General features: G+C 37.1%; 1 protein-coding gene across 27 annotated transcripts in view; it reads left to right on the forward strand.

Annotated features, from left to right (window-relative positions):
* ttn.2 (titin, tandem duplicate 2) overlaps positions 1–13,806 on the forward strand; it is a 163,328-nt gene that overhangs the window by 75,619 nt on the left and 73,903 nt on the right. For all 27 annotated transcript variants that reach the window (XM_058786692.1, XM_058786704.1, XM_058786696.1 and 24 more), the window contains 30 exons: positions 1,019–1,142; positions 1,529–1,795; positions 1,893–1,990; positions 2,164–2,332; positions 2,418–2,684; positions 2,777–3,043; positions 3,134–3,412; positions 3,800–4,208; positions 4,300–4,424; positions 4,558–4,824; positions 4,945–5,214; positions 5,301–5,600; positions 5,688–5,990; positions 6,077–6,264; positions 6,704–6,818; positions 6,914–7,198; positions 7,293–7,444; positions 7,539–7,686; positions 7,785–7,962; positions 8,051–8,172; positions 8,261–8,548; positions 8,944–9,240; positions 9,340–9,526; positions 9,621–9,736; positions 9,856–10,155; positions 11,028–11,327; positions 11,423–11,528; positions 12,285–12,481; positions 12,994–13,305; positions 13,404–13,682. In XM_058786692.1, coding sequence (XP_058642675.1) covers positions 1,019–1,142; positions 1,529–1,795; positions 1,893–1,990; positions 2,164–2,332; positions 2,418–2,684; positions 2,777–3,043; positions 3,134–3,412; positions 3,800–4,208; positions 4,300–4,424; positions 4,558–4,824; positions 4,945–5,214; positions 5,301–5,600; positions 5,688–5,990; positions 6,077–6,264; positions 6,704–6,818; positions 6,914–7,198; positions 7,293–7,444; positions 7,539–7,686; positions 7,785–7,962; positions 8,051–8,172; positions 8,261–8,548; positions 8,944–9,240; positions 9,340–9,526; positions 9,621–9,736; positions 9,856–10,155; positions 11,028–11,327; positions 11,423–11,528; positions 12,285–12,481; positions 12,994–13,305; positions 13,404–13,682 — 6,715 coding nt within the window. The remainder of the gene's footprint in view (positions 1–1,018; positions 1,143–1,528; positions 1,796–1,892; positions 1,991–2,163; positions 2,333–2,417; positions 2,685–2,776; positions 3,044–3,133; positions 3,413–3,799; positions 4,209–4,299; positions 4,425–4,557; positions 4,825–4,944; positions 5,215–5,300; positions 5,601–5,687; positions 5,991–6,076; positions 6,265–6,703; positions 6,819–6,913; positions 7,199–7,292; positions 7,445–7,538; positions 7,687–7,784; positions 7,963–8,050; positions 8,173–8,260; positions 8,549–8,943; positions 9,241–9,339; positions 9,527–9,620; positions 9,737–9,855; positions 10,156–11,027; positions 11,328–11,422; positions 11,529–12,284; positions 12,482–12,993; positions 13,306–13,403; positions 13,683–13,806) is intronic.

Below are 13,806 nucleotides of genomic sequence, written 5' to 3' on the forward strand. Positions count from 1 at the left end.
TCTGCAAGCGTTCCTCTGGTTATTTTTAACTGCTTCAAGACTGTATGTGCAGTGGCAGGTGGCAAGAGGCCTTTTTTACAGCCATAGCTTGTATATACACGTAGAAATGTATGTATTTATTTATGCGTTTTGTTAGAAGTGTTTAAATGTGTTTGTCATGTCATTTGCAGTGTGTGTGTGTGAGTTAGGTCTTCAGTCATTGCTTTGGATTTTATGTATTTTACATGATACTTTAATTAAAGTGTTGAGTGTTGTGTAGCAAATGAGTTTAGTAGAAGGCCACACATTTTGGTGACAACAGCTGTTCGAGATATGTTTGTATTCCTGATATGTTTGTTTGAGAAGTTGATTCTTACAATAGAGATTACAAACAAGTTAAACTGAACTAATGAACCCCAATTCTAACAGTTTTGATTATTTTGGGGCAGACAGGTCTTTTAGTTTTTCATATTTTTTTCTTGTTTCTGCATCGTATTCAGGAAAGCGTTCAATATTGGGATTACAGATATATATGGATTTCATATTATTATTGTACTATTATTATTATTATTATTACATAAAGACATTATAATGTTGTTTAACAACATGAAAATTCTAATATATATGTAAAACATTTTGGAAATGGTACTGAAAAATTAAAAGAAAAAAATATTCAGTTGCTTGAAGTATGATTTACAACTAGTTATGTTAATTTGCATTTTGTTTTATTTGTCATTTTTATTGATGATTTAAGGAAGATGTTAACTGTAAACAAAACATATTTCCAGTGTTCAATCAATTAATACATCTTATCTTATTTAACCTTAGCGTAGCTTTATTTGAAGTTACACAAGCCACATGTAAGTGTCTAAATTGGCTTCCAGGGCACATAGTTGGGGCAGTAGAAGCAGAGGTGTGAAAATGAGAACAGTTCCTAGTGCTCAGCTGCTGATGTCTATTGCAGAGGGACAGTAAATAGCCTCCCCCACCCTTGACATGGCAAGAGTGCTTGATTTATCAATTGGTTTGATTTGCACAGGTGGTGACCCGGGCAGAAGGCAGAAGTCACACGCTGACCCTTAGGGATGTGAAGCTGACAGAGGCAGGAGAAGTAAAACTCACTGCAAAGGACTTTGTGACACAGGCTCAACTCATTGTAAATGGTGGGTGGCATTTGTTCACAATTGCAGATTTAATTGCACCTTCTTGCTAACAAGCATCCTTCATAAAATTAATCAGCCTAAAACATGTTCACATTGAGCTGAAAATATCAGCTATTCTAGTAGTGTTGTAATTGTATTGGTACTGTGCTGGTAATTGTTAGTGCTCTTATTGGAGCTCAGGTGATTGTCACAAACATAAAAATAACTTTTAAATGTCTGTGCTAAGAAAGTGTTTTAAAAAAAAAAAAAAAAAAAAATATATATATATATATATATATATATATATATATATATATATATATATATACACAATTAGTCTGTCTTAAAATATTAGCATTGGAAATGATAATTCTGTTGTTAAAAAGTAAATTGCATCTGCTGCACAGAACCTCCAGCTGAATTCACCAAACCTCTGGAGGACCAGACTGTAGAAGAGGAAGCCACTGCTGAACTAGAGTGTGAAGTCTCCAAAGAGAAAGCGGAGGTCAGGTGGTTTAGAGATGGACAAGAAATTCGTAAAACCAAAAAGTACGACATGGTCGCTGATGGCTGTAAAAGAAAACTTATTATCCATGACTGCACACTTGATGACTCAAGGACATATACCTGTGATGCTGGACAATTCAAGACATCAGCCTTCTTAAATGTTGAACGTAAGTCAACCAGAATGTAAAGGCAAAAGCTAAGAATTTAAATAGTACTTGCAATGAAAAAATAAAACACTGAATATGGTTGCATTTTGATCTTCAGCTCCACACGTTGAGTTCACAAAACCACTCCATGATGTAGAGGTCAAAGAGAAGGAATCTGCCAGATTTGAATGCGAAGTGTCTCGTGAAAGTGCAAAGGTTTGTTGTTTAGCATTCAGTTAATCTTTTTCAATATGACATTTAAACTTATATCTATATAATTAATAAGTTAGATGCTAGACATTAGATATGTTGTGTAATTGTCTGACTTTATGAAAATTATCACTGAGAGTTCATTCATCAATATATTTCCTTCTGTTCCTTTTGAATAGGTTCGTTGGTTCAAAGATGGCAATGAAATCAGAAAAGGCAAGAAATATGAGATAATTTCTGAAGGAGTAAAACGTATTATCATCATAAGCAAGTCTGTCTTTGATGATGAAGCAGAATATGAATGTGATGCCAGGACATCCAAAACCTCTGGAATGCTGACTGTCGTTGGTAAATGATTCTGTTAATTTTTAGTCTAAACAGGCTTCAGCAGCTTACAACAGTATACTGATTTGCATGCTTTTTCTTACCACAGAGGAGGAGGCTAGATTCACAAAGAACTTGGCTAATGTTGAAGGCACTGAAACCGACAGTGTTAAACTGATTTGTGAAGTCTCTAAGCCCAGTGCAGAGGTTACATGGTACAAGGGTGACCAGGAGTTGCCTGAAGTTGGTAGATATGAGCATATTGCAGATGGCAAAAAGAGAATCCTCATTATTAAGGGCCTTCGTATGGATGATGCTGGAGAGTACCACTGCAAGCTGCCCACCTCACAAACCACAGGAAACCTGAGGATTAATGGTGAGATTGTCTTGTACTTCATATTTTGTACTCTATATAAACTTGCTCCATGCTTGTGAATTAACTAATACTGTAACTGTTTTCCACTTTAGAACTTGCCGCTGAGTTCATTGCAAGGCCTCAAAACCAGGAGGTGGTTGAAGGTGAAAAGGCACAATTTGTGTGCTCTGTCTCCAAAGACACATATGAAGTAAAATGGCTCAAAGGAGATAAGGAACTTCAATCAGATGACAAATATGACATCATTTCTGATGGCAAAAAGAGAGTTCTTGTTGTCAAAAATTGTGAACTCAAGGATGAAGGAGGCTTTGTAGTCCTCATTGGAACCACAAGAGCCTCTGCTGATCTGACTGTGCTTGGTATGTATAGTATGTTTTTGTGTATATTTTTGAGAAATTATGATATAAATATGAAAATGTTGAATTTTGAATTTTAATTTTTTTTTACAGAAAAGCTTAGGATTATCACTCCTCTCAGAGACATAAAGGCAAATGAAGGACAAGAGACTGTCCTCAATTGTGAAGTTAACACTGAGGGGGCCAAGGCCAAATGGCTGAAGAATAATGAGACTTTATTTGAAAGCAGCAAGTTCATCATGGTCCAGAAGGACAATGTATTCTCTCTGAGGGTCAAAGACACTCAAAAATCAGATGAAGCCAACTACACCATTACACTAACCAACCAGCGTGGTGAACATGCAAAGAGCTCTGCCAACATTACTGTGCAAGGTATGAAATGCACTTTTTTTTGTTATATCAAATCAACAGTGTTTATATGAAAGTGAATCTCTTGTCGTGGAAATGATCATGATTTTCCTATTGAGTGGGGAATAAGTGAACTGTTTTGTATAAGTTAAACAGTGAAAACAAGATTCAAGGAGTGTATAGTGAGTAAATCTCACATACTTTATATTTAAAAAGTACAAAAATATTTTAATAAATATATTTAAATGTAAAGTAACATACTTAAAAAATAAAATACAACATTAATTTTCCCGCAGGAGAGTTTAAACAACTAACTTGCAATATACAGGGAAATTTTAACAAAATCGATTTGAGACTCTGTTTCAAAAAACACATGTTTAGTTAACATATCATACACCTTAATTTCCACAGAGGAAGATCTTAGAATCATTGTTCCCCCTGAGGATGTTGACACACAGGAGAAAAAGACCATCAGCTTCACATGCAAGGTGAACAGACCAAATGTAACAGTACAATGGGTGAAGGCAGGTCAGGAAATCACTCTCAGCAAGAGAATTCTGTATCGTGTGGACAAAGACAAGCACACTTTGACCATTAAGGACTGCAGCCTTGCAGACGAGGGTGAATACAGTGTAGTTGCTGGTGCAGATAAGGCCACAGCAGAACTGATCATCAGTGAGGCACCTGCTGACTTCACCATTCAGCTCAGTGACCAAACCATCACAGAGTTTGAGGATGCTGAGTTCATATGTGAACTCTCCAAAGAGAAGGCTGAAATCAAATGGTACAGAGACGGCAGGGAAATCAGAGAAGGACCCAGGTAAGATGCATGTTATTCTAAACGGCTTTTGTCAAGGGTTTTTGTTGGGTTTGAGTAAGTTTTTAATATGCATTTTATGTTAAATGTGAAGATACCAATTTGAGAGAGATGGCAAAACATGCAGACTGCGTATAAAAGAGTGCAGACCAGATGATGAGTGTGAATATGCCTGTGGAGTGGATGACAAGAGAACCAGAGCCCGCCTCTTTGTTGAGGGTAAGTTTGTTTCAGTGTCTATTGAAAACCTGGAAATATCAGGGAATTTTAACAAATGTAATCTCCAGGCATAAAAAAGTCATGAAAATGAATAGAAAGTTAAATGGTCTTTATGGCTTTTTCACCTCTTTAGAGACCCCTGTGGAGATTGTCAGACCACCCACAGACGTGTTTGAGCCCCCAGGCTCAGATGTTGTGTATGAAGTTGAGATCAACAAAGACAGAGTTGAGGTCAAATGGCTGAGGAACAACATGACCATTGTTCAAGGTGATAAGTACCAGATGGTGAGCGAGGGTAAGATTCACAGGCTTCAAGTCTGTGAAATCAGGCCACGTGATCAAGGCGAGTACAGAGTCATTGCCAAGGACAAAGATGCCAGAGCCAAGCTCGAGCTTGCTGGTAAGATTCATTTTATATGTATATATATTTACATATGTCAAATTTAAAAATATAATGTTTTACAACCAAAAAAAACCATCAAATTTATTGCGTTTACAATGCCTTGGTGTTTCTCCACAGCTGTGCCAACAGTTAAAACCTTGGATCAAGACCTGGTGACAGATGCTGGAAAGCCATTTGTTATGGCAGTTCCTTACAGTGCTTACCCACAGGCTGAGGCTGAGTGGTTCTACAATGACATCAGTCTTCCAAAAGACAATGTTCACACTTCTGTCGACAGGACAGAATATAGGCTAAAGGACCCTAAGAAGTCAGAGGAAGGCCGCTATAAAATCATCATCCAGAACAAACATGGAAAAGGAGAGGCTTTTATAAACCTAAAAGTTATTGGTGGGTTCTCTTTATAGTGTACCTTTTTCATTCAGTCAAACATCCTAGGATTGTATTGTCACTTACAAATGTTGCTCCTTTCACAGATGTTCCTGGGCCCGTGAAGAACCTTCAGGTTGTTGACACTGCTGATGGTGAGGTCAGCATTGCATGGGAAGAGCCAGAGAGTGACGGTGGCAGCAAGATCTTGGCTTATGTGGTTGAAAGACGTGATATCAAACGTAAGACCTGGACTATGGCCACTGACTGTGCCGATAGCACAGAGTACTGTGTAACTGGCTTGCAGAGAGACTCGAAGTACCTATTCCGTGTCTGTGCACGTAACCGAGTTGGAAGCGGGCCAAATGTTGAGACAGATAAAGCTGTTCAAGCTAAGAATAAGTTTGGTAAGTCAAGAAAATCTGGAAGTTTTAGGAGTTTTATACACACTAGCCAATGATTCTTATTGTTTTTTTTAATTTTACACACTCCAGATGTTCCTGATCCACCACAGAATGTTATTGTTGGAAATGTCAACAAGTTTGGTGCCACAGTCTCCTGGGAACCACCACTGTTCGATGGTGGATCTGAGATCACATCATACGTTATTGAGCTCCGTGATAGAACTTCAGTGAGCTGGGCTCCAGTCATGGTGACCAAACCACACGAACGCTCAGCTATTATTAATGATGTTATTGAGAACAAAGAATACATCTTCCGTGTTAGGGCTGAGAACAAGGCTGGAATTGGCAAACCAAGTGCTGCCACTAACCCAGTGAAGATCATGGACCCCATTGGTTTGTAAAATCCCATATATCGTTCATTTTAGCACACATGAAAGCATTCATACCTAATAAAAGTATCGTAATGTTTTGATCCACAGAGAGGCCGAGCCCTCCACTGAATTTGACACACTCTGAGCAGACAAAGGACTCCTGTCTGTTGACATGGGAGACTCCCTTAAAAAATGGAGGCACACCAATCACTGGCTACATCATTGAGAGATGTGAAGAAGGCACAGACAAGTGGCTCAGATGCAATGCCAGGCTTTGCCAGGACCTGCTCTACAGGGTAATCTTTGCCAAAGACTGTATATATATATGGTTCACTCATATTACTATGTATGGGAGTAAGTACAATGCACAGTATGGTGGAATAAGTCCTGCTTTCTAAATAAGAGAGCTATTCTCCAAATGGTAGTCATTGTGTCCCTGCAGCTGCTATTAGAATCTCCGGTTCCCACAGAGATGTGTGCTTAGGACTGCACTTGCTTTTTCAATTTAAGCATAGGAAACAACATTTATGATTTTATTTGTGAGTTTGACAAGCAGTTTTTGAGATGTTGTTATTTTACAATTCAAGTAATTAGGAGTTGCTCTTTTATGCATGGAAATAGCTGCCCAGAGGCATTGTTAATATGGTTGCCGAATGAACTGACTTTTACTTTGCTTGCTGTTATAGTATGTATTTGGATTGTTATGTAATGCCTATGTTGACATTCATTCCACAGATTTCAGGCCTGAAATTTGGAGCAAAATACAGCTATAGAGTACTTGCTGAGAATGCAGCTGGCCAGTCTGACCCCTCAAATATTGTTGGGCCTGTGTTGGCAGATGATCCCCACTGTAAGTGATTTCCAGGCCATTGCACCCTACATAATCTTTGATATATCTGAATCTTTACAAATTGTTTAACACATGATGTGCTTCTCTTGACACAGTTGCACCTACTCTGGACCTGAGCGCATTTAAGGATGGTCTGGAAGTTATTGTCCCTAATCCTCTTGCAATTCGTGTCCCTATCACTGGGTACCCGGTGCCCACAGCAAAGTGGACCATAGGTGAAAATGAGCTTACAGCTGGTGACCGTGTGTCCATGGTTACAAAGTCAACCTTCACAGAGCTCATTGTAACCCCAAGTGTGCGTCCTGACAAAGGCACATACTCCTTGACGCTGGAAAATGATGTGACCAGTGTCTCAGGGGAAATTGAAGTTAATGTCATTGGTATGCACAATATTTAGTTATAGACGTGTACATCATTTTACAGTTCAGAAAGTAAAAATTTAAGTGTTATAATTTATTTTACTCTCCATTTAAGCATCTCCAAGTGCACCCAAAGACTTAAAGGTTGCAGAAGTGACCAGAAAGCATGTTCACTTGATGTGGGAGGTACCCGATCATGATGGAGGCAGTCCGATTACTGGCTATCAGGTTGAGAAGCGTGAGGTTTCCAGGAAGACCTGGGTGAAGGTATAAACATTACTATTATCTTTGACCATTCATTTCCTTAAAACGATACTGTGAACCTTCAGTGATCTCTTTCCTTGTGTTTATGTGATTTTAGGTAATGGCAGGTTTGCAAGACCAGGAATACACAGTCACAGATGTTGTTGAGGGCAAGGAGTACTTGTTCAGAGTTATTGCCTGCAACAAATGTGGCCCTGGAGAGCCCGCCTACATTGATGAACCAGTCAATGTGTCTTCACCTGCAAGTGTGTCAATACTAATGATAGATTAGTTAGTGTTAAATATTCACAATATCAAAAGTATGAAATACCCCTTAATTTCATATATGCGTGTGTGTTTACAGCTATACCAGACCCACCAGAAAACCTTAAATGGAGAGACAAGTCTGCTAGCAAAATCTTCTTGTCATGGGAGCCTCCCAAGTGGGATGGTGGAACTGCCATTAAAGGTTATATAGTTGACAAATGTCAACGTGGCACTGACAAGTGGGAGCCATGTGGAGACCCAGTTCCTGATCTTAAGTAAGTGATCATTTTCAAATGAATTACTCTGCAAACTGAATGGAGTTGCATACATGCAAAAGTGAAACTAAATTAACTCTACAAACAGGTTTGAGGTGACTGGTCTTATTGAAGGACAGTGGTATGCTTATCGTGTGAGGGCTTTGAATAAACTGGGTGCCGGTAAGCCTTGCAAAGCGACAGATGAGATTTTGGCTGTTGATCCCAAAGGTACTATATTAGATTATAATTTTACATTCAGAGACATTTAGTTTAATTCAAGTTTAATGTTTATTTGTTTTACTTACCATTTTCACAGAGCCTCCAGAGATTCAGCTGGATGCAAAACTGCTGGCTGGCCTCACTGCTAAGGCTGGCACAAAGATTGAACTTCCTGCTGACATCACAGGCAAACCAGAGCCTAAAGTCAAATGGACCAAGGCTGACCTAGTCCTGAAGCCAGACGATAGAATCACAATTGATACTAAGCCTGGCCACTCAACTGTGTCCATTGCTAAGACCAAGAGGGATGACACCGCTACATACATCATTGAGGCAGTCAACAGCAGTGGCCGTGCAACGGCTACAGTTGATGTTAACATTCTAGGTTGTGTGACAGTCTTTTTTTTTTTTAATTGATACACCCTGCAAAACATTGTGTTTTTAGTCTTATTTTACAGTAAAAATATCCAAACAAACAAACCAATACTGTTTAAGATAGTAATGCTTGTTTTCAGAGAATATATTTTGATTTACAAGATATTACAATATATCTTAAATTGCTTATTTCTTGAATTTAGTTTAAAACCTCTGTATTTGTTTATTTTTATATACATTTTATATATACATATATATTAAATATTGTGTATATTTGTTCACTTGTTTATTGAAAATAAGACAGATTTTGACATTTAGGATTGAGATTTAGGCATTTAGACATTTTTTCTAATGCAATGAGAATTCAGATTATACTAATTTTCGATCTTTGCTGACTCCATATAGATAAACCTGGTCCTCCAGCTGCCTTCGATATCTCTGAAATCACCAATGAGTCCTGCTTGTTGGCCTGGAATCCTCCAAGAGATGATGGTGGCTCAAAGGTGACAAACTATATAATTGAGAGGAGGGCTGTAGACAGTGAAATCTGGTACAAGTTGTCCTCCACTGTGAAGCAGACCACCTACAGGGCCACCAAACTTGTGGCTTTCAAGGAATATGTCTTTAGGGTCTATGCTGAAAATCAGTTTGGAGTTGGTGCCCCAGCAGAACATGCTCCAATAACTGCCAGATACCCCTTTGGTACGTTATTTAATGCTGTTTCAACAATCCAAACATGTTTTTGCCTAACATTTGGCCTGCATTATAAATCATAATATGTATATGTTCACAATATCCTAGATACTCCTGGTCCTCCATACAAATTGGAGGCATCTGATATTGCAAAGGATGCAGTAACTCTGTCTTGGTATGAGCCTGATGAAGATGGTGGCAGTCCTATTACTGGATACTGGGTTGAGAGATATGAGCCTGATCACGACAAATGGATCAGATGCAACAAACTGCCTGTCAGGGACACAAACTTTAGGTATGTGAATTAGCTCTAGTATGCCATTGTTGTATCATAAACTTTCTTTGTTTTTGTTTTTTTAAACATGTCGAAAATACACATTTGCTTACAGGGTAAAAGGACTGCCCACAAGAAAGAAGTATAAGTTCCGTGTTTTGGCAGAGAATCTTGCTGGACCTGGCAAACCAAGCAAAGAGACAGACCAGATTTTGGTTAAAGATCCAATCGGTAGGATTAGTTTGATAAAAAAAAATCCTGATTTGCCCATTTCATCTACAAAATAGCTAAATTTATATTTTATTTGGCGATAGCATACTGTATGAACCAGATGTGAATTTTTGTTTCAGATCCCCCATGGGCTCCTGGTAAGCCCACTGTTAAAGATGTGGCCAAAACATCTGCCTTCCTGCAATGGACAAAACCGGAACATGACGGTGGTGCAAAGATTGAGTCTTACATCATTGAGCTCCTCAAGAGCGGTACTGACGAGTGGGTTCGTGTGGCTGATGGTATTCCCTCTCTTGAGTACTTCCTGAGAGGATTGATGGAGAAGCAAGAGTACTCATTCCGTGTCAGAGCTGTCAATGCGGCAGGCGAGAGTGAACCTAGTGAACCAAGTGATCCAGTGCTCTGCAAGGAGAGACTCAGTAAGTCACATTATTTAAAAAAAATAGAACTCTGTCATCATTTATTTATCCTTATGTTGTTTCAAACCTATAAGACTTTCTTTCTTCTGTAGAACACAAAAGAAGAATTTCTGAATAATGTAGTTGGTTGCATTTTCCAACTAATTGCAATTAATAGGGAGCTTTCAAGCTGAAAAAGGACATAAAAGCATCATAAATGTATCCTGGAAGTAGTCCATACAATATATTCATGCATGTCTTCTGAATTCATGCAGCAGTTTTGTGTGAAGAGGCTAAAAGTTTACTTGGTTTTCAGTAAATAATAAATTTAGTGCTGTCAAACGATTAAACACGATTAATTGCATCAAAAATAAATGTTTTTATTTACATAATATATGTATGTGTACTGTGTATATTTATTATGTATATATAAATACAAACACGTGCATGTATATATTTATGAAAAATATGTTATGTTTATATGTTACATATTTATATATAATATAAAATATACGAATATAAATATATACCTGTAAATATTTTCTAAATATTTACTGTATGTGTGTGTATTTATATATATACATAATAAATTACACAGTACACATACATATATTATGTAAACAAACACTTTTATTTTGGATGCGATTAATCGTTTGACAGCACTAAATAAATTACATTTGTTTTTTCCTTGTTATTGTTATTTTGTGGCCAGGATATTCTTGACGTTTTTGATTTTATTCTTTTGTGGTCATATGAAAATTCATACAGGTTTGGAAGAGCGAGTAAATGATGACAGAATTAAAATTTTAGAGTTAACTGTTGTTTTAACATTTAAATGTTGAAGTGCATAATTCTCAACACGGCATTTCCTAATGATGATCCTCCTCCTTTAGATCCTCCATCACCCCCAAGATGGCTTGAAGTACTTTCTAATAGCAGGAAAAGCGCTGATTTGAAATGGACAGCACCTGAGAGAGATGGTGGCTCTCCAATCACAAACTACATTATTGAGAAGAGAGATGTCAGACGCAAGGGATGGCAGGCTGTGGACACTACTGTGAAAGAGCTGAATTACACTGTCACCCCACTGAATGAGGGGTCTCTCTATGTTTTCCGTGTTGCTGCAGAGAATGCTGTTGGACCCAGTGAATTTTGTGAACTTGCAGACTCTGTTCTCGCCAAGGATACTTTCAGTGCGTACTTAGTCTTTCTTATTGCTTGTTTCTTCCTTTTGACTGTTTGATATTTAGTATTAAATTTGTCTCTTATCCGCTTCCCTTCTTCACAGGTACCCCTGGACCTCCATATAATCTGACCATCACTGATGTTTCCAAGACTCATGTTGACCTGAAATGGGAAGCTCCTAAGAATGATGGTGGAAGACCTGTCTTGAAGTACTTACATATGGCCTTTGTAGCAGTTGGTGAAATGTGGAGCCAGGCAGTGTTATTTAATATATTATGCTATTACAGTATTTATTCATATTTTTATTTAGCTTTTGTTTATAAGATATATATAAAATTATACATATTGTTTTTGTATATAGTTTAATTTTGTTTTAGTAATTTTATTATTTAGTAACTGAAACGACCCAAAATATTCAATTACAAGCAATCAGTGTTACAAGAAATGTGTCTATACATATGTTACAACTGTATATTATTATTATTATTATTATTAGTAGTAGTAGTAGTATATAGTATATAGTACACTATAGTAGTAGTAGTAGTATATAAGTATATATATTTTATTATTATTACTGTTTTTTCTTTTAAATGTATAAATATTTCTCTCTCATATATTGAAAAACTGGAATACGTATGCACTACACATTCCATGTTTATTCATATATTTGTCTTAGGTTTTGGTATATTCGTTTGTTGTTGTTGTTGTTTGTTAATTTTCTCTACTTCCTGTCATGTCTTCTGTCATATTTTTCATTTTCTGTCACTTTTTCAATGAAAAATTTTTTTTTAATTTTTATATGCTGTTAATTAATTTTAGTTTTAGTAATTTTTATATGACAAACTTTTCAACGTTTTTAATATTTATTTATGTATTGTTAATTTAAGTTCTGCATCTAATTTTTATATTTGTTTTTTTATAAGGTTATCCAATGTATCATTAATTGGATAATATCTCTTTCCTAGATATGTCATTGAGAAGAAGGAGAAACTTGGAACCCGTTGGGTGAAATCAGGAAAGACTTCAGGTCCTGATTGCCATTATAGAGTTACTGATGTTATTGAGGGCACTGAAGTGCAGTTCCAAGTCTCTGCTGAGAACGAGGCTGGAGTTGGTCACCCAAGTGAACCCACGGATATTGTGGTCATTGAGGACCCAACAGGTATGCTAGCAAAAATATCACATACTATTTATTTATTTGACTTAGATATGATGATATACAGATTTTATCTACTATTTTAAACTTTCATATTTTGTTTGAGGTCTAGGACACTCAATATCATTTTAATATTTTGAACAAACATAATGTAACATTGAAGATTTCATTGGGATTATGCTTTATTACTTTTCTTAATCTTATGAGAACAGCATTGAAAGCATTTAAAAAAAACATGCTTCAAATATATTCAAACATAAAATGGAATATTACTGCACAAGTGATTGATTCAACAGAAAGTTACATCTTCAATAATTTTTGCCCAATTGGTTTTGATTAGGTCCAAGGAACATATTAAGATAAATAGAAAATAATTTAATAATTACGCTTAATAAATAATAATGGTGCCTGTAGGACCTCCAACATTAAGAAAAAAATAATGACAGAAGTGTTAAATATCTGATTTAGGGATTTAAGATGATAATGAAACATAATGGAACCATTCCTTATCTTGACAGGCCCACCATCACCACCTCAGGAACTGCATGTCACTGAGGCAGCTAGAGATCATATTTGTATTGCTTGGAAGGCACCAGAAAAGAATGGAGGAAGTCCCATTATTGGCTACCATATTGAGCTCTGTGAGGCTGGAACTGAGAAATGGATGAGAGTCAACTCTCGTCCTGTCAAAGAGCTAAAATACAGGGCTGGAGAGGAAGAGGGCATTGTTCCTGAGAAGCAGTATACCTTCAGAGTCCGTGCTGTCAATTCTGTTGGTGACAGTGAGCCCTCTGACATTTCTGAGAATGTATATGCCAAAGATTCTGACTGTAAGCTATTTTTGTTGTTTTTGTAAAATTTTAATTGATTATTTATTGCCATTTTAATTTAAGGTTAACTTATTGCCCTATGACTCGCATCATTGCAGGCAGTCCAACCCTTGACTTTCAGACCAAGGACCTTGTTGTTGTAGAAGGTGAAAAGATGCACCTCCCAATTCCATTTAGGGCTGTGCCATCGCCTAAGATTACGTGGCACAAAGATGGAAATGAACTGAAGGCTGATGACAGAACTTTCTTCAGAACTGAATACACATCCTGCCATCTGGAAATTCCAAGCTGCTTACATGCTGATGCTGGCCAGTACAAAGTTACCTTGGAGAACAGGAATGGTGCAACTAGTGGAACAATCAATGTTAAAGTTATAGGTATGTTTTTTCCGTTATCGACTGCTTTATTGGGATATTTCAGCTTTTAACGACTGATGCAAACATAATAATGAAAATGCACCTTTACATTTTAAACTGATGCCTTTGCTTTGGTTTCACTGTG

The sequence above is a fragment of the Onychostoma macrolepis genome, chromosome 09, assembly GCF_012432095.1.
Source record: "Onychostoma macrolepis isolate SWU-2019 chromosome 09, ASM1243209v1, whole genome shotgun sequence".
Classification (NCBI taxonomy): domain Eukaryota; kingdom Metazoa; phylum Chordata; class Actinopteri; order Cypriniformes; family Cyprinidae; genus Onychostoma; species Onychostoma macrolepis.